At 36.4% G+C, this 18,831-nt stretch overlaps 1 protein-coding gene across 4 annotated transcripts in view; it reads left to right on the forward strand.

Annotated features, from left to right (window-relative positions):
* Positions 1-18,831, forward strand: part of GXYLT2 (glucoside xylosyltransferase 2) — a 185,260-nt gene that overhangs the window by 24,767 nt on the left and 141,662 nt on the right. For all 4 annotated transcript variants that reach the window (XM_045832469.1, XM_045832468.1, XM_045832471.1 and 1 more), the window contains exon 2: positions 14,888-15,080. In XM_045832469.1, the coding sequence (XP_045688425.1) occupies positions 14,888-15,080 (193 nt within the window). The remainder of the gene's footprint in view (positions 1-14,887; positions 15,081-18,831) is intronic.

The raw sequence follows: 18,831 nt of genomic DNA on the forward strand, positions 1-18,831 counted from the left end.
AAAAGAGACAGGACACAATGAATTACTCAGAAATAAAGGAGGAGAAGCAACAACTGACACCACAGAAATACAAAAATTTATGAGAAAATATTACACATAACAATATGCAACAAATTGGACAATCTGGAAGAAATGTATAAATTTGTAGAAACATACAATCTTTCACAATTGAATACAGAAGAAATAGAATTTCTGAACCGACTGATTACAACTATAAAATTAAAGTAGTAATGAAAACACTCCCAGCAAAAATAAATTCCTGGACTTGAAGACTTCATAGGTAAATTTTATGAAACATTCAAAGAAGAACTAACACCTGTCTTTTTCAAACTATTCAAAAAAATTTCAAAAAATTCAAAAATTTCAAAAAAAAGGAGGAGAAAATACTCCCAAGCTCATTTTAAGAGGGAAACATTATCCTAATACCAAAACCAGGCAACAACGCTATAAAGAAGAAAAAATTATAGACCCATATCCCTGATAAACATTGATGAAAAACTCTTTAAAATATTAGCAAATCAAATTCAGCAGTACATTGAAAAGATCATAACCATGATCAAGTGTGGTTTATTCTTGGGATCTAGGGTTGGTGCAATATCCACAAATCAATTAACATGATAGATATATCACATAAAAAAGGATAAAAATCATGATCATATCAATAGATGAAGAAAAAGCATTTGACAGAATACAGCACCCATTTATGATAAAAACCCACTAAGTGATTATAGAGGGAACATACCTCATCATAATAAAGGACATATATGAAAAACCCACAGCCAATAGCATAATAATAGGGGAAAACTAAAAATATTTCCTCAAAGTCAGAAATAAGACAGGGATATCTGCTTTTACCACTCTTATTCAACATAGTACTGGAAGTCCTAGCCACAGCAACTAGACAAGAAGAAATAAAAGGCATCCAGATTGTAAAGGAAGAAGTAAAACTGTCAATAATTGCAAATTACATCATAGTTTATATAGAAAACCCTAAGGATTCCACCAAAAAACTACTAGAACTGATAAATGAATTCAGCAAAGTAACAGGATACAATCAGGTGAATTTTTATACACCAATAATGAAATATAAGAAAAAGAAACTAAGAAAATAATCCCATTTACAATTATATTAAAAAATAAAATACCTAGGAATGAATTTAGCCAAGGATGCAAAAGAGCTGTACTCAGAAAATTATAAGATCCTGAAGAAAGACATCGAAAGAAAATACAAATAAGTGGAAGCATACACCATGGTTAGGAAGAATTAATGTCATGTCTATATTACCCAAAGCAATTTATAGATTCAATGTAATTCCTAACAAAATGCCCATGGCATTTTTACAGAACCAGAACAAATAATCCAAAAATTCCTACAGAAACACAAAATACTCCAAATAGCCCAGTGATACTGAGAAAAAAAGAACAAAGTTGGAGGAATCGCAGTACCTGATATGAAACTATACTCCTAGTCTATAGTAGTCAAAACCGCATGGTACTAGCCTGAAAAACAGACAGATAAACAAACAGAATAGAGACCCCAAAAATAAACCTATGCCTATGTGGCCAATTAATATTTGACAAAAGAGGTAAAAACATACAATGGGGTAAATATGGCCTATTCAATAAATAATGCTGGGAAAATTGGATAGATTAATCTAGACCACCTTTTACATCATATATAAGAATAAGCTCAAAATGGATTAAAGATTTAAAGGTAAGAATGGAAATCTTAATACTCCTAGAAGAAAACACAGGCAGTGAAGTCTGTATTTGTCTTTGCAATATTTTTTATGATATATCTCCTTGGGTAAGGGAAACAAAATAACAAATAAACAGATGGGACTACATCAAACTAAAAAGGTTTTGCACAGCAAAGGAAACCATCAACAAATGAAAATACAACATACTCAATGGATGAAGATATTCACCAATGATACATCTGATAAGGGCTTAATATCCACAATTTATAAGAACTCCAACTATATAACACCCCAAAAAGGAAAAATCCAATTAAAAAATGGGCAGACCACCTGAATAGACACTTCTCCACAAAAGACATATATGTGGCCAATACACATAGGAAAAGATGCTCAATATCAGTAATTGTCAGAGAATTGAAAATTAAAACCACAATGAGATATCACTTCACACCTGTCAGAATGGCTGTTATCAATAAATAAACAAATGAAAAGTGTTGGTGAAGATGTGGAGAAAAGGAAACCCTTGTGCACTGTTGGCGGGAACGCAGACTGGTATAGCCACTGTGGAAAACAGTATGGAAGTTTCCCCCAAAATGAAAAAAAATGGAACTGCCTATGACTCAGCAATTCCACTTCTGGGGATTTATCCAAAGAAACTCAAAATACTAATTCAAAAGAATGTATTTACCCCTGTGTTCATTGTCACATTATTAATAATAGTGAAGTTATGGAAGCAACCCAAGTGCCTATCAATAAATGATTGGATAAGGAAGATGTGATATAAACATGCATACACACAAATGTAAACATACACACACAAATGATATACATACTTACATGTATATATACATATATATACACATTGGAATATTTTAGGCCATTAAAAGAATGCAATCTTACCATTTATAACAACATGGATGGACCTAGAGGGTATTGTGCTAAGTGAAATAAGTCAGAGAAAAAGAAATACCATATGATTCCATTTACATATGAAATTTGAAGAACAAACTAAATAAACAACCAAACAGAAACAGACTCATAGATACAGAGAACAAACTGATGATTACCAGAAGGGAGGAGAGTTGACAGGGGACTGAGTGAAAAAAGAGGATGAGATTAAAAAGTACAAATTGATAGTTACAAAATAGTCATGGGGTTATAAAGTACAGCATAAGGAATAAAATCAGTAATATTGTGGTAACTGTGTATGTACTGAGTAGATACTAGACTTATTGGGCAGATCTCTTTGTAAATTATATAAATGTCTAACCACTATACTGCTGTACATCTGAATCTGATATAAAAATTATTGAATGTCAGCTGTAATTACAGAAATAAAAATAAAAAAATAAAATGAGAAAATTTTATGTAGTATATATTTTACCACTATTTAAAATATGTTTTTAAATATAAAAGACTTGTTGAAGATGCAATTCATTTAACATTTCTTTCCAAATCTTTCTGAGTACTTGATTCATTTTAGATTGTAAAATTCTAAACATTGTCCCTGGAAAGAGGAGTTTCTTGACTTGCTGCCTTATTTGAGTACTCAGAACCATGAATCATTTGTTGAGTGACTACCAAGAGCTAGTCCAATGCTAAATGTTTTATACGCATTTTTATTATTTTACCTCTTTGGACTTCAGTTTTCTCTGCCATGAAAGGCAGTCATTTTGGGATTATGTGTTCTCTCTTGTCTCCTACTTATGTAAAGCCTGGCTTCTAATTTGTGCCTTGATGAATCTCTATCAGAAGATTATAATCTTTTGCATCGCTAAAAGAGGTAAAGAGGAGGTGGAATGGGTGGGCATCAAAGCATTGCCTTCAAATGTACTCAAATCACAGTTTGCTGGAACAAAATCATGGGATCTCAAATCATGGGGTCAACAAAATCATGGGGTCTCTACTTCTAAGTAGAGCCAGTTAACTAGCTGTGTGGCTTTGAATTAATCAGTCATGCTGAGCAAATTTTGGCTTTGTCCTGAGTTCAACAATGAAATGAAATAATGCAAGTAAAATGCTGTCACAATATTTGCCATGTAAGAAGCTCTCAGCAAATGTTAGCTATAGCTAAAATACAGATACAAGCAAGCTCTTCTTGTGTTGTGACCTGAGGAAATCAAGACCCAGTTTCCATATATAATAAGTGCTACACAACCCCCAATCTCCTTGTCCTCAGTAAAAGCTGAAGAAATAGATGAGGCAGGACCCTTTTCACTGTATCATAAAGAGTGGGACTATTGTTCTGGAAAGTTTCAAACCTGGAGTTCTGTTTATGTGTAGATGTGATGACTGCTGAAGAGCAGCAACCTATTGCTTTCAGCTTTTCTAAAGCAAAGGGTGAGTAAAGAGTTTGTGGGAATTAGGAGATGTTCTCAGGGAACCAAAACGCAGATTTTTTGTCCACAAATACTGCTATTCAGGGGCCTGCAACACTTATTGGGCTTTTTTCTCCTCCCAGTTTTGTGAAAATTACAGACCCTAGTTGCCTGACTACTGGCTTCAAAATAACATAATGTTCAGGTATTAGACTTTATTCCTTAGGAACAGTGGATTATTAGAAATTGGTGTTTTAGAAGAAATGCAAGAGAAGTTGGAAACACAATAGAAATTGGTGTTTTAGAAGAAAACTTTTAGAAAACTTTAAAAAGTGTACAAAAACTTCAAATCTGATTTGCAATAATACATGGATACTTAAATTAACATGTACTTTTTGATGCTCTCCCTTGCCTGTTTTTTGTCATGCATATAAAATATTTAGAGAACAATGAAGGCTTCTGGTACATTTCAAATTAATATTAAATAGTAATTATGATTATAACAACTAATATTTAATGGCAACTTAAAATGTTCCAGGTATTGTATGATGCACTTCACTGCATTATTTCATTTATTCTTTATAACAACCTAAGAGGTAGATGTAAGTGATAGAATATTAGCTCATCACTTATATCACTTTATCATAAAAGGGGATTTACTGGCTTATAAAACTGTGAAGTGCAAAGAAGATAAAGCTCCTATTATAGGTATATCCAGGATTTCAACCATCTTGCCTCAGTATTTTAGCTCAGTTTTCTTCTGAGTAGACTATGCTCTCAGGTGAGTTTTCTCCATATAATAGTTCCAACAGATCCGGGCTTGCATCTTCCTCCTTTAGTAACTGCTAAGGGAAAAATTTTATTCATCAAGTCCCTAGGGCTGCCTCTGTTGACATGACTTGGGTCACATGTATATACAATTACTCATGGCTATACCTATGGGGGAGGATGAGCGAGCCTTTCCACAACTCAATGGACTGAGAACAGCAGAGGAATGGTTTCCCAAAAAGAAAACTAAGGTGCTGTTACCTGAAATTTCTAGAAATGAATGCTAGTAAGAAGTACCAAAACCAAAAGCACATGTCCGCTATAATCAATAAGCCCATTTCACATATAGGGAAATTGAGGGTTAAAGGTGGTCAAAGTCAGATGGGACAGCCAGTGGCTGACCTAGAATTTGAAGTCAGGTCCATGTGCTTCTAGAGGTAAATTGCTAACCACCTTGCTGTACTTGGTTACACATCTTGAAATTTGAACTATTTGATTGCTTTCTAGAATTCCTTTGAAGAACATTACTATTTTAAAAATCTTTCTTTTTTTGTACTTGTCCATATAAGGGAAAATAGGTTATGAGAATTATCCCCCTTTAAAAAGTTTTTTTATATATCACATATTTATATACACACACCCACATATATTGGGTATAACCCTGGAAGATTGCACAAATATACCAAAATATTAACAGTGGTTATAGAATTGACATTATGAGTATCCCCTTTTTGCTTGTCTGAATTTTAATTTTTTATATGGTAAATGTATGCATCACGTGTAATTTATAAAAACAAGTTAAAGTATGTACATTATTATATAAATTAAAAATCTTTTATTGGCCTCTTCTGAGGCATAAGAGCATGGAAAATAAATAGTTGAGGAAATTATTTTTTCTTCCCTTTAAGTTGGTTTATTCTTTATGATCTTTTTCAGGAAATGAGAATTGCCCATTTGCAGAATAGGTAATACTCATTCTTCTCTCTTATACATTACCAGCCATTTATTTCAAACTATCACTGCTAGTTCCTATTTTGAAACCTCAGTAACATCTTACTTTGAAAAGAAGAGGAAATGGAGAAATAGAATCTTCTGTGTCAGGAACAATCATACTGGGAAAAAATGAAATAAGAATTAGTCCAGGCAGCATCATAGACTTTTCAAGAGAGAAGAATTATGAACATTATTGTGCATGACCTCAGCTAATGGTGGATGGATGAATTACTAAGGTAGAGTTGCTGAAGGTATGATTTGAGAGTTGTACCCAGGGAGGCTGTGAGTTGGAGGCTGAAATCCAATCCATGTTTGGATCACTAAGTCAGAAACCCTGAGTACAGATAAAGGGTTCATCTGTCCAGAAGGGGTTCCTTTTCTAATTCACTCATGTGTGGCCTCAAATATAGCATGATGATTAAAAGCATAGGCTTTTAAGTCTAGCCCTGAGGTTTGAATTGTTGCTCTGCCACTTACTATTCACAAAGCATAATGTCTAAAGCAGACAGGCACACATAGTCACTTAGGCAAAGTTAAATGATTGTAGGCATTGAACACCTGTGTAGTAGACCTAGACTTTGTTTAGGGACACAGCCATGTTTCAAATATCATGATCCAGATGAAATATATACTATTTATAGCTGAATGCACTTATCAAATAATTGTATTATGCACCCCCATGGCAATTTTTTGGTACTATGTTGACACCATTCCTCTAATACCAAGACTTTAAGAAAAATGTCAGCTTTTCTGTCTATCTTGGAAGATTAATGATACTTGATTTAACTCCAAACCATGGGTCATTTAAAATGATTTAACTGTTAGCATAATTCTTAGCGTGATGTCTGGGTTTCTAAGTGAAGGCTCTATTCACAGCTTCAGTGGGGAAAGTATTTGCCAGAGGATTAATGTGTTTCCAAACCTGTGATTTGCAGGGAACTTTATTAGTGCCTCTCACTGTCCACACTTCACACAGATATTTACTCACCACCAGAGTCTCCTTCTAGGGGTTATGTCAAGATGTTTCTATTTCCTAAACTTCCACTCTGTCCTCATTTGCAGACCTTTTCTATGTTCAAGTAGCTAATATTTCATCTTTTAAAAAATTCTACTCATCAATTCTTTCCCAAAGGTGAGCGTATTCAACTTCTTAGAATTAATTTTCTACCATCTTTCCCGAAATATTTCTGTGCTTCTTTCCTTATTACATCTAATTACCAATTACACTGTCAGGCTTTTCAAGAACTGTGATTTCCATCATGCTCACACTGCTTGCCTGTATCACAGCATTAGGTTTACCTGAGTTTATTTAATTTATCAGTTAAGGAGAAGCACTGGTAAGAAAGGTAGCATGAGATGGCAGAAAAGAGGGTCTGGGTAGAACCTATTACTTGTTTTAATAATTCAGTGTGTTTTGAAGTAATAGGCTACAAGGTAAATAGCACTACATAAAAGAGTCATATTTCATTATTTATAAACTCCAGAAACTGATGCCTAAGTCAAACACTTGAGACTTTTAAGCAATTAAGGAGAAGCCTTGTCTTGGGCAACATGGAAGTGGTGAGGCTGCTTTTTCCTGTTAGACATCTCTGTTAGAATCAATTTTCATTTGTGTGTGGGGTGAACTTGAGTCACAACAATTGAGGCAGTGTTTATGAAACTCTGGTCATTTCCATATCAGCACCAGCCTTATAATATGGCTACACTCCTATTATAACTTAAAATTTAAAAAAAAGTCTATCCTTGTCATAAACTAAAGTACATTTATTATTTATCTAATAGCAGCTTTATTCTCATATAATTCAAATATAGTGTACAGGTGTGCAATGCAGAGGCTTTTGGTATATTCACAGAATTGTGCAACCATCAGATCACTGATTAATTTCAGAACATTTTCATTACCTTGAAAAAGAAAATTGTGCCCTGGCTGGCGTAGCTCAGTGGATAGAGTGCGGGCTGCGAACCAAAGTGTCTCAGGTTCGATTCCCAGCCAGGGTACATGCCTGGGTTGCAGGCCATAACCCCCAGCAACCGCACATGGATGTTTCTCTCCCTCTCTCTCTCTCTCCCCCTCCCTTCCCTCTCTAAAAATAAATAAATAACATCTTTAAAAAAATAAATAAAAATAATCATCATGCCATATAGTTAATAAACTTATAAAAAAAAAAGAAAAAGAAAATTGTACCCATCAAGCAGTACTGCCCATTTGCCTCTTCCCTCAGCCCCTGGTAACCACTAATCTGCTTTATGTCTCTGTGGCTTTTCTTATTCTGGACTTCATGTGCATGGAATTAATAAAATTTGTGGTCTTTTGTATTTTCGCAAGGTTCACAGTTTACTCTTTTAAAGGTTCATCCATGTTGTAATATGTCAGTACTTTATTCTCTTTATTGCCAAATAATATCCCATTGTATGGATATACTACATTTTATTTATTCACTTATCAGTTGATGGACATCTAGGTTAGACTTTTTGGACTTCATAAATAATGGTGCTATGAACATTTATGTATAAGAATTTTTGTGTGTGAATGTTTTCATTTCTCTTGGGAACACATGTAGGAGTGGAATTACTGGGTCATGTGGTAGTTCTATATTTAACCTTTTGAGAAACTGTTGGACTGATTTCCAAAGGGGTTGCATCATTTTATAATCCCATCAGTAATGTTTGAGGATTCTAATTTCTCTACATTATATCACAACTATAAGTTGTCAGCAATAACATAAATAGAAGATAATTGTCAAATTAAACACTGAGAAATCTAAACAATGTTGTTCATTGCTAACCTAGCACTCTTGCTTAATGATGGATCTACATCTTAAGTTTACTATCTTTTTAGGTGAAAGAGAAGATAGGAAACATTAGAAAATTGTTCAAGACATCTTAGTACCATGCTGAGACTCTTTTTTTTCCACATTGTTGAAAAAGAACTGCAAATGGAATAACTTTCTTACTATGAGTCTCAGTGCTATTTGATGCAATGTCTAAGTGAAAACTACAACCTGTGCATCACCCCCTCTGGAACACACAAAATGTGGAGTCAATATACCATGTGTTTCATCTTGTTTCAGATGTCTGCTTCATGGTTATGTCATATAAGTAACTCAGAGGTGGCTGGGATAGTGTTTGCTATTTTCTATATTATTATTTATTTACTTTATTGAATTTATTGGGGGTGACATTATATAATTATAATAAAATTATATAGGTTTCATGTGTACAATTCTATAATACATGAACTGTACATTGTATTGTGTGTTCACCACCCCAAGTCTCCTTCTGTCACCATTTATCTCCCTATAATTTGTTTCTTTTTTCTTTTTTATTATTATTCTTGTTTATTCTATTACAGTTGTCCCAATATTTCCCTCTTTGCCCTCCTCTACACAGTCCATCCCCTGCTCCCCCAGTCAATACCCGCACTGTTGTCCATGTCCTTGGGTCATTCATATGTTCTTTGACTAATCCCTTTCCTTTTTTTCTACCATTCCCCTACCCCTCCTCCCCTCTGGTAGCTGTCAGTCTGTTCCATGAGATCTCACTTATCAGAATCTAATGAACAAAATTAATGAGTGAAACAGAACCAGAGACATGGAAATATGGAACAGACTGTTACGGGTTTTTGTTTGTTTGTTTTTCTTCTCATGGTCTGGTGTTTTCTGAGAACTTGGGTAAATATGAGAAACTCAAAATTACTACATTCTTGACAGGATAGTAGCTATTAACCCAGTAATTTTATTTCTGGGATGTAGTCTAAGAAAATCATGGAAAATAAGAAAAAATAAATTGGCCCTTATATATTTAGTGTAAGATTTATATTTTTCATTGAAAATGCACATTGTGTATTTTATTTTTATCCTTTTCTGAAGATGGAGATTTTGTTTACTTATATTGCTTGTATATAATGTTGTATACTTTATGTAAATTATAATAAAATAATATGTAATCATCAGTGGAGGCAAATTTTGGGAAGGAAATACAGGAAGACCCTGACAGATAAAGGAGAGGGTGTTCTTTTGATGAGGTAGTCAAGGAGGACCATTCTGCCATCCAAAAGAGAAGAGGCAGCCATGCACAGAGCCAGGGAGGAATGCTTCAGGTGGAGAACAGTGTGTAGAGAGGCCCAGGAAGTGAACTCAACACTGGGCATCTTAGAGAAAAAGAAGGAAAATGTGATGCATGTGAAGGTCACCAAAGTGAAGGGTCAGAATGCTGGAAGCATCTTCTAAATAGTAGTTGAAGTCTTCAATAATGAAGACAGGAATTTGAGTGGGGAGAAATACAGTGAGTGAGTAGCTAAACTCTTTAGTGGGTGAAGGGGAGTAACCAGGAAGCTGAGAAATGACACCAACAACAACAACAGGGAGAAGGTGGAATCATTTCATCCACATACTTCACTCTGAAGATATGCTTTATGTCTGGGTGGGATAGTGAAGAGCAAGGAGGACACCAGCTCCATCTGCTGTCCTGAGGCTCCTGGGAAGTAGAGGAAGACCAGCCTCCACCTGGAGGATCTGCTAGGAGGTGGCATCCTGACAAGGCAGCCATGTTTTCATTAAGGCAAGAGGCAAAGAGAATACTGCAAGAAAAGGTTGAGAATAGAATTAGTGTTCTTGAAGGTAAGGGGGAAAAGTTTGAGAGAGTAAGAGAAGTGAAATGTCAGCTATAGGTGGACTATGGCTGGCTGTAGTGCAACTTTGTTAATATGCAAACTCCAGGGCTTAACCCAAGACCCACTGAGCTGGAATCTGTGTGGTGTAGGGGTTTGCATATTAACAAACACTTCCAATAGTTATGGTGCACAGCCAGATAGGGGATCCCTTGCACTAGATGGTATCTTGTATCTCTTCCAGCTGCAAATCTGGAAGAATGATGAGAATTTGGATCAGGATCCTAGCAGTGAGCAAAAGAAGGAATGGATTCAATGAGTATTTCAAAGAATGGCTCAAGATGAGAGAATATGAGAGGCAAAATGAGTCAAAGGTGAATGGAAGCATTTTAAAGAGCTATGCTAGGACTCTCTTTTTTGCTTGTTTCTAAGCTAAGTTATAAGTTTGTATCAAACTCACTTAAGCAAAGGAGAATTTATTGTCTCAGTAAATGAAGTGTTCAAGATTAAGGTCAGGAGCATCTGGATCCAGGTTTTCAAGTAGTGCCACCCATTAACTTTTGGCTCTGCTCTCTGCTGTGTTAATTTGACTCCCATTTAGGCTCTACCAGTGTAGTGGCTGACATGTTTACAATTAGCTCTTAGTCTTAAGCAACAGGTCTCTAAAACTCCTGGACAGCAGATGTCCACTTCAGTCCTCTTTTTAACATATCCATCAGTTAGAGCACTGCTACAGTTCTCATCACCCATTCCCTACCAAAGTCCATGATTCAAGGGGTTAAGTCCTAGGTTTGGAGACTGGACTTTCCTTTATCCTCACAGTCTTGAGTGACATTTGAGAGGTGCTGAATGTGCCATTGGTAGGAGTTGGTGAAAGACACAACATTTCAGTGACCTTAAACTTGATTATTTACTGTACACACAACACAAATGCTTATTACTTGAAGCCTGAGATTTTTAATGTAATATGAGAGGTAACAGAGTCAGGACCTCAAAGGTCTCATTAAATCCCAAACACTGATACTTGAACTTCCACCAGGAGAGGATTTTACTTTTCTTTTTGAGTACCTGTCACCAAATACCAGGAAAGACTGTTGCCTCTAGCCCCTGCTTTTTGTACTATGTATTTCCAAGTCACTAAAGCCTGGAAAGAAGAGGAGTGGCCGTTGTGTGGCAGAGGAGTACAAGCTTCCTTTAAATAGAAAAAAAGTATGGTCACACAAAGAAATAAAGATAATAACATAATGAATTTCTGTGTACCCTGAACTTACCTTAGGAAATAAAAACATAAGTCCCCAGAGATAACCACAGTTTTGTATTTGACGTTTATTATCCTTATGCATGTTTACTTTTTTTACATATCTGTGAACAACATATAGTGCTATTTTGCTTGTTTCTAAGCTTAATCTGAATGGTATTCCATCTATAAATTGCTTTTTTTTTTGCCTTATGTTGATACATGACATTCTGGTTTGTTCATTTTCACTGCCATGTAGTGTTCTACTTAAACATATCAAATATATTCATGATTGTCCTGTGTGTGGACAGCAAAGTTACTTCCAGTTTTTCACTATGATAAACAGGGTTGCTGTGAACATTCTTGCAGGTAGAGGTCTTGTTCAAGTATGCAAGAGTTTATATATATAAACTGGAAATGGAAGACTGGAAGGTATATGTGTATCTTCACTCCTGCTAGATGTTGCCAAGTGGCTTGTCAAAGTGATGGGCCAATTTATACTGTCCCTAGCAGTGTCTGAGCTGTCTCCCAGCTCCATCCAATTCAAAACTTGTATGGTCCAACTTTTATTTTATTTTTTAATTTTTGCCAACCTGAAAATAAAATGAATTATCTTTATTGTTTGAATTTTTATTTCCCAGATTACTAAGGTTAAACTTGTTACTTGTGTAGAAGACTGGTATGTAAAGCTAGCTAGGCAGAGTTGTTCTATTTGGGATGGGGTAATGGTTTATATTTAAGATATGTAAGCTACTGCATTCATTGTTCAGGTATCTTTGGATGATGTCTGTGTTCCTAAACACTGAGGATATTTTTAAGCAAATGAGTTATAGGTACCATATTTTGGCTAGTTGTAACTGTGATTTTAGCGTCTGAGACATCCTCCCCACCCATCTGCATAAATTAATTGGAAGTTGACTTTAATAGCAGGTTATGAAAACCCAGCCATGAAGCTGAGGAAGAGAGCAGACATCTGAGGCCTGAAGACAGGCATACTCTAACTCACCAGGCATGTTCCTTATTTAGCACCTTTGCTCTGACTTTTCCTATCTGAAATGATCCTCACTCAGAAATGCACAAGGCTCATCTATTGAGGTCATCTCCAGATCTCCCCTTCTCAGTGGGGCCTTTCCCAACTTGCCCATCCAGCAGCCACTCCTATATCTTTTCCTGCTCTACTGTATATTTCCTTCCAGTGGCTTAGTTACTATTTGTTTGGGCTGTTATTTCTTTCTTTATCTTTCCCCTACCACCTGTAGAATGTACCTTCTGCAAGGGCAGGCATCTTGGTCTATTTGTTCATTACAGTAGTCCCTCCTTATCCTCGGTTTCAGTTACCCATGGTCAACAATGGCTGAAAATATTAAATGGAAAATTCCATAAATAAATAATTCAAGTTTTAAACTGTCCACCATTCTGAGTAGCATGATGAACCCTTCTGCCATCCAGTTCTGTTCCATCCAGAACATGAATCATCCTTTTGTCATTGTCTCCATGCTGTATGTGTTACCTACTCATTAGTTACTTAGTAGCTGTTTTTGGTCATCAGATTAACTGTAAGGGTATCAAAATGCTTATGTTAAGTAGCCCCTATTTTACTTAATAAGGGCCCCAAAGGGTAAGAGGGGTGATGCTGGTAATTTGGATATACCAAAGAGGAGCTGTAAAGTGCCTTCTTTAAATGAAAAGGTGTGTGTTCATAGGAGAAACATATTTACAGGGTTCAGTATTATTTGTGGTTTCAGGCATCCACAGAGGGGTGGGTTTTAGAACATATAGGGGTACTACTGTACATACTGTTTTTTCCTATTTATACATACCAATGATAAAGTTTAATTTATAAACTCGTCACACTGAGAGATTAACAATAATAGAATAGAACAATGATAAAAATATATTGTAATAAAAGTTATGTGAATAGTCTCTCTTTTTCTCAAAATGTCTTATTGTAATGCATTCACTTTTTCACTTACAGGGAAGCTATCACAGTTATGATAGTGAAGGAAAACAGTGGTCTTCAACAGGAGGATTAAGAGACTTGGATAATTTATGGAGATGCTTAGGACATCTCTACTGTCTTTTCCTGTGATTGCTGAAATAAGTGGAATCTGAGTAACTTTCTGCATCTGGGCTTAGCTGAGCCAGGAGGCCAGGCTTCTATTAAGCATGCCCCTAAGTAATCAAATTAGAAAGCTATCCAAAGAGCTTCACCCACATCTTTAGCTTTCTTACTGGTGAAAGAAATCTAGAGCAAACTTCCATTATTCAACAGAGCATTGAAGAGTGGAGCACCACGCTGACTGTACTGAAAGTTTTTGGAAGGAAGGTAGCATCCAACATCCAAGTTTCCCTGGTCTCTGAACCTTTAGTACAAGTAAATTAGTTTCATTCATCTCAGGCCACCTTTTCTAGGCCAGCTTCTTCCAAAGTGCCTGCAAGTGTTTCTTAGTGGTATGTCTGAGCTTTGGCTGCATCTCCTTTGTCTGGAACAAATCTTTTATTGCGAGGAAATAGCAGAACGATGATTCTGGACTCTTGGATCCAAGTCCCCTCTCAGCTGTTAACTTGATATTTGATACATTGGTAATTTTCAGCTTAACCTGCCCCCTTTCCTGCCTGTTTCTCATTAATATCAGTTTCATATGGAAGCTGAATTTCACACGTACTGTGTCAGCAACCTTGAGTGAAATGGTTAAGATTAGCACCTGTTTTTTAAAGACTTTCCCAACATGTAATGGAGGCCCACTGGTTTCTGTGTTCAACTTCTGGACTTGCATGATTTTCCTTTGGTTCAGTGGTCATATATTCCATTGCAACCTAAAACCACCCAGATGATGGGAATATCATGTTGCTCATTTCACATGGGAAAGCCATGACCTGTCCTCTTATTCAAGTTGCATTCAAATCTAATTTCCATGGCCCATGTAAGTAGGAGTTCCACAGCACTTGTCTCAGCTGTCAAGTTCGGCAATGCAACTTCCAAACATGGAGCATTAGGCAGCCAGCAGGCATTAGACAACTGAGTGCTGGAAGAAAATTTCCAGATACCTATAGCATTCTGAACAGTGACTCATCCTGTTATTACCAGGATAAATATTGGAATAAAATGGTATTTTTCTCCAAGCAAGCAGAATTGTCAAAATACTTATCACTTTATACAATATAACAGGTTATGCATGTTCATTTTTGAAATATTCCAGCCACATACTACCTTTTTAAAAAATAAGTTTAGTAATAGCTTTAACTTTTTTCTTCTTTCTAGGAGGCCTGGAGAACCCAGGAGTTCTCATGCTGTGCTGCCACCCAAGCTCTGGATCCACCTGGCTGTGGTGGCCTGTGGCAGTCGGTTAGAGGAGACGCTGGTCATGCTAAAATCAGCTGTGCTTTTTAGCCACAGGAAAATGCAGTTCCACATTTTCACAGAAGAATCACTGAAGTCTGAGTTTGATAAGCAGGTAAATTTGCAGAAATTGTAGTACAGTATGTACTGAGTACAACTAGAGTGCATTTTGGGAAATGCATATCCTATTAACTAATATATTTTGCTACATACTGAACTATATGACTATGAACCTTTGACTCTGAGCCTTACTGTTGTTATCTATAATATAGGAATAGTCACACCTGTAGAGATAGAGATATGGTGTGGATTCACTTAGATAATGCACATAAAGCATTTGACTTACAGCTAAATCCTTTTTGGTATTATCAACATGGTTCTTGCTTGGGAGGCAGACAGCTTATTTTGTTTAAATATGTTTTGTGAATGGCAAGTAAAATATATACATTAAAATAAATGCAAACACCCCTGGCCAGGGAGCTCAGTTTGTTGGAGAGTCATCCTGTACACCAAAAGGTTGTGACTTCAATCCTCGGTCAGGGCACATAACCTAAGTTGTGGGTTTGATCCCTGATCGGGACACATAAGGAAAGCAATTGATCAGTGTATCTCTCTCACATTGATTTCTCTCTCTCTCTCACTCTCTCTCTCTCACTCTAAAAAAAGCAATAAAAATATATTCTTGGGTGAGGATTAAAAAATAAAAAATAAATAAATTCAAACAATATAGATGTTGTAAGCTAAAAGGTGCAGTCCTTTGGTGTAGTTACCTAAGAAACTATCAAAGTTAACAACTTTGAGTGATTCTTCTATATGTTTTTCTTATACAGGTGTGTGTGTATGTGTGTTTATCTATTTGGGTATGTATATGTATATACATGTATATTCATATGTATATAGGTATATACATGATACATGAATATTTATGTACCCAGCTAAAAATACGTTTCTTTTACAAAATCAGGATTATTCTCTATGTGTGCTTCTGGAACTTGCTTGTCTTCACTTAAAACCATATTGTCAGCATTGCTTCAGGTCAGGATTCATATATCATCCTTTTTGGTACTACATAGTATTTTATTATGTGGCTGGGTCATCATTTATTTGACTGTTCCCACGCTGAGGAACAAATAATAATTTTTTAACCAGTACATGAGGATCACTTTGGAAATGCCTCTTCTTCCCAGTTAGGTATATGTGTTACTTTGTAGACAAAGCTTTGTTTTCCTTGAAAATCTTTTGCTGTAGGTTCTTAAATGGTGGCAGAGTGAGCACTTGCTCTGTATTATGTCTACTTGCTTGAATTATCAGTGCTGCATCCTGCCATCAGGAGCCATGCAGGTGAGAAATGCCCAGGAAGCACATTAGATATAGAAAGGCTAATAACAGAAAACTATAAAATAATGTTACATGTTTTCTAAAGAAAATTATGACCATGGCATCTTCATCAAGAGAAGCCAGGGGAATAAATATTCTTGAGACTTTAAAATGGTTTGCTAAATGCCTTGAAAACTATCTGTGTCAGGGGAAGGGGAAAGAAAAAAAGGTTAAAAGACAAATAGTTAGTTGCTCTGAAGCTGAAGTGTAGAGAAATGATAACTATAATAAGCATTTTTCAAGGGCTTATGATTTAATATTATTTAATCCTCATAACAACGCTTTGTAAAAGGTAACAATCATGTTCCCTATTTTACAAACTGAGTTCCACAAGCCTTGTGGCCTTTCTGACCTTCAGTTTCCTTACCTACAACTTGGGACCAACTGGACTGATAAAAGATATGATATATCTGTAATCAGGATAGGCCAGGTCAGGCTGCAGTAACAACTCTCAGAGAATTTCTGTATGCCTGCTGCCTGTCTGGCAATTGACAGACTGTTTCTGCTTATAGGTGTACCTTCCAGAATATGTGTCCTCTACAGTTCCTAGGATGTCACTACAGGAGAAAGAGACTAGTGGATCATGGCTTTGCTTTTTATTACCTAAGCTTGACAGTAACCCAAATATTTTCTGCTAACACAAGGCCCTCTCAACTCCAACAGCTCCAGCCAATACTTGGGCTGCAAATTCACAAGAAGCCCTGAGCCAGAACAATGCAGTTCACAGGCTCCTTACCTTAAGAAACAATATGAAATAAATGTTTTTTGGTTTTGAAATACTAAGTTTGGGGGTAATTTGTTATAAGGCAATAGCTATTACATATATATTGACATACATAATATGTATGTACATACAAATATGGTGTTACAAATATAATGCTGTGTGACACCTGAGCCTAGGTCATAAAAAGGATACAGCTTCTGCTTGGTTCTTAGTTCGGATACCTTCCCCTGGAACCTCTCCACCACAGTGTGATAAGGCTCAAAATAGCCTGTATGGAGAGATGACACACAGAGGTCCATTCATAGAGGATCTGAGGTCTGCATCTAATAACTACCCTCACTCACCAGACATGTGAGTAAATGAGACTTCAGATGACTCCAACCTCCAGACTTCCAGGCTTCCAGCTGAGGCCCCTGACACTGTGGAGCAGAGTCAAGCTGTCCTTTCTGTGCCTTGTCCAAATTTCTGAAATATGAATCTATGAGCATAATAAATAAAAAATTGCTAAGTTTCAACCCAGGCTGGTGTGGCTCAGTAGATTGAGTGCCAGCCTGTGAACCAAAGGATTGCTGGTTTGATTCCCAGTCAAGGCACACACCTGGGTTTCAGGCCAGGTCCCTAGGAGGGGGTGCACAAAAAGCAATCACACACTGATGTTTCTCTCCCTCTCTTTCTCCTCCCCTTCCCCTCTCTCTAAAAATAAATAAATAAAATATTTTTTTAAAAAATCACTAAATTTTAAAGTAATTGATGAGCCATAGTAACTGGAACATTATAGATGAGGAAATAAATTACACGGGGAAAATTATTGTAGATACTTGTGAAGCTGTGCCATGTTTTGAATTTGCTGATGCCTTTATCCCTTTGATGGCTCATTTCCTCAGGTCTTTTTTAGACCAGTGAACCTCAACTAACAAAGGATATTAATATAATAAGATGTTAAAAGCTGAGCAGGGCCTACAGTGTCACCCCTTTCTTTTTCATACTGGAATTATGGTATCAGATTTTATTTAAAATATTGACTCTCACATAAGTCATAGAACTCTTAAGTCCCAAATTCTTCATCTGTATCAAAAGGTAAGCAAAAACTTTAGTACATAGATACACAAAGGGAACAAATTATTCTTCCTCTATTTGTTGCACAGTGTAGTTGTGAGGCTGAATCAAATAATCTATATATTCTCTCATTCCACAAAGATTCTTTGAAACATCTCCTATATTGAGCAATATGTTAGTCCTAAAGTAGTAGATCAGCAGCAGTTGGTATCTGCTCAGCCCAGGAGATAGTGGAGGGGTACTCTTAAAGCTGTCAGTTCCAGAAAACCAAGATGGTGGAGGAGTGAGTGGAAGTTACACTAACCTCCTCCCAGGAACCATCTGGAATTACATCTAAATGGTAGAGAAATCATCCAGAAAAAACAACTGAACAACAGAGAGAGAGAAGCCTTATAACTATGGACAGACAAAAGAAATAGCTTCAGCACAACATGAGTGGTAGGGAGTGCGGTGGAGGCATGATAGGGCTGGCTGGGCACCCACAGGCAGCAACTGAAGTGCTGGAGGGATATTTAAGCAGCCAGTTGGATCATGCTAAGAAGTGTGAGGTATAAAGCCTAAGCTGAAATCCCCAGCCTAGAGCACCAGAGCCTAAAAAGTACACAGATAACATCAGCTGTGAAAAGTGGCAGGGTTTCTCTCTACCAGAGATGGAAACTGGAGGTCCAAAGAGCCATTTAAAGGGACCAACCATATAATTTCATTTGTA

Source organism: Phyllostomus hastatus, unplaced genomic scaffold (assembly GCF_019186645.2).
Source record: "Phyllostomus hastatus isolate PE091 unplaced genomic scaffold, TTU_PhHast_1.1 phas_contig_16, whole genome shotgun sequence".
NCBI lineage: Eukaryota > Metazoa > Chordata > Mammalia > Chiroptera > Phyllostomidae > Phyllostomus > Phyllostomus hastatus.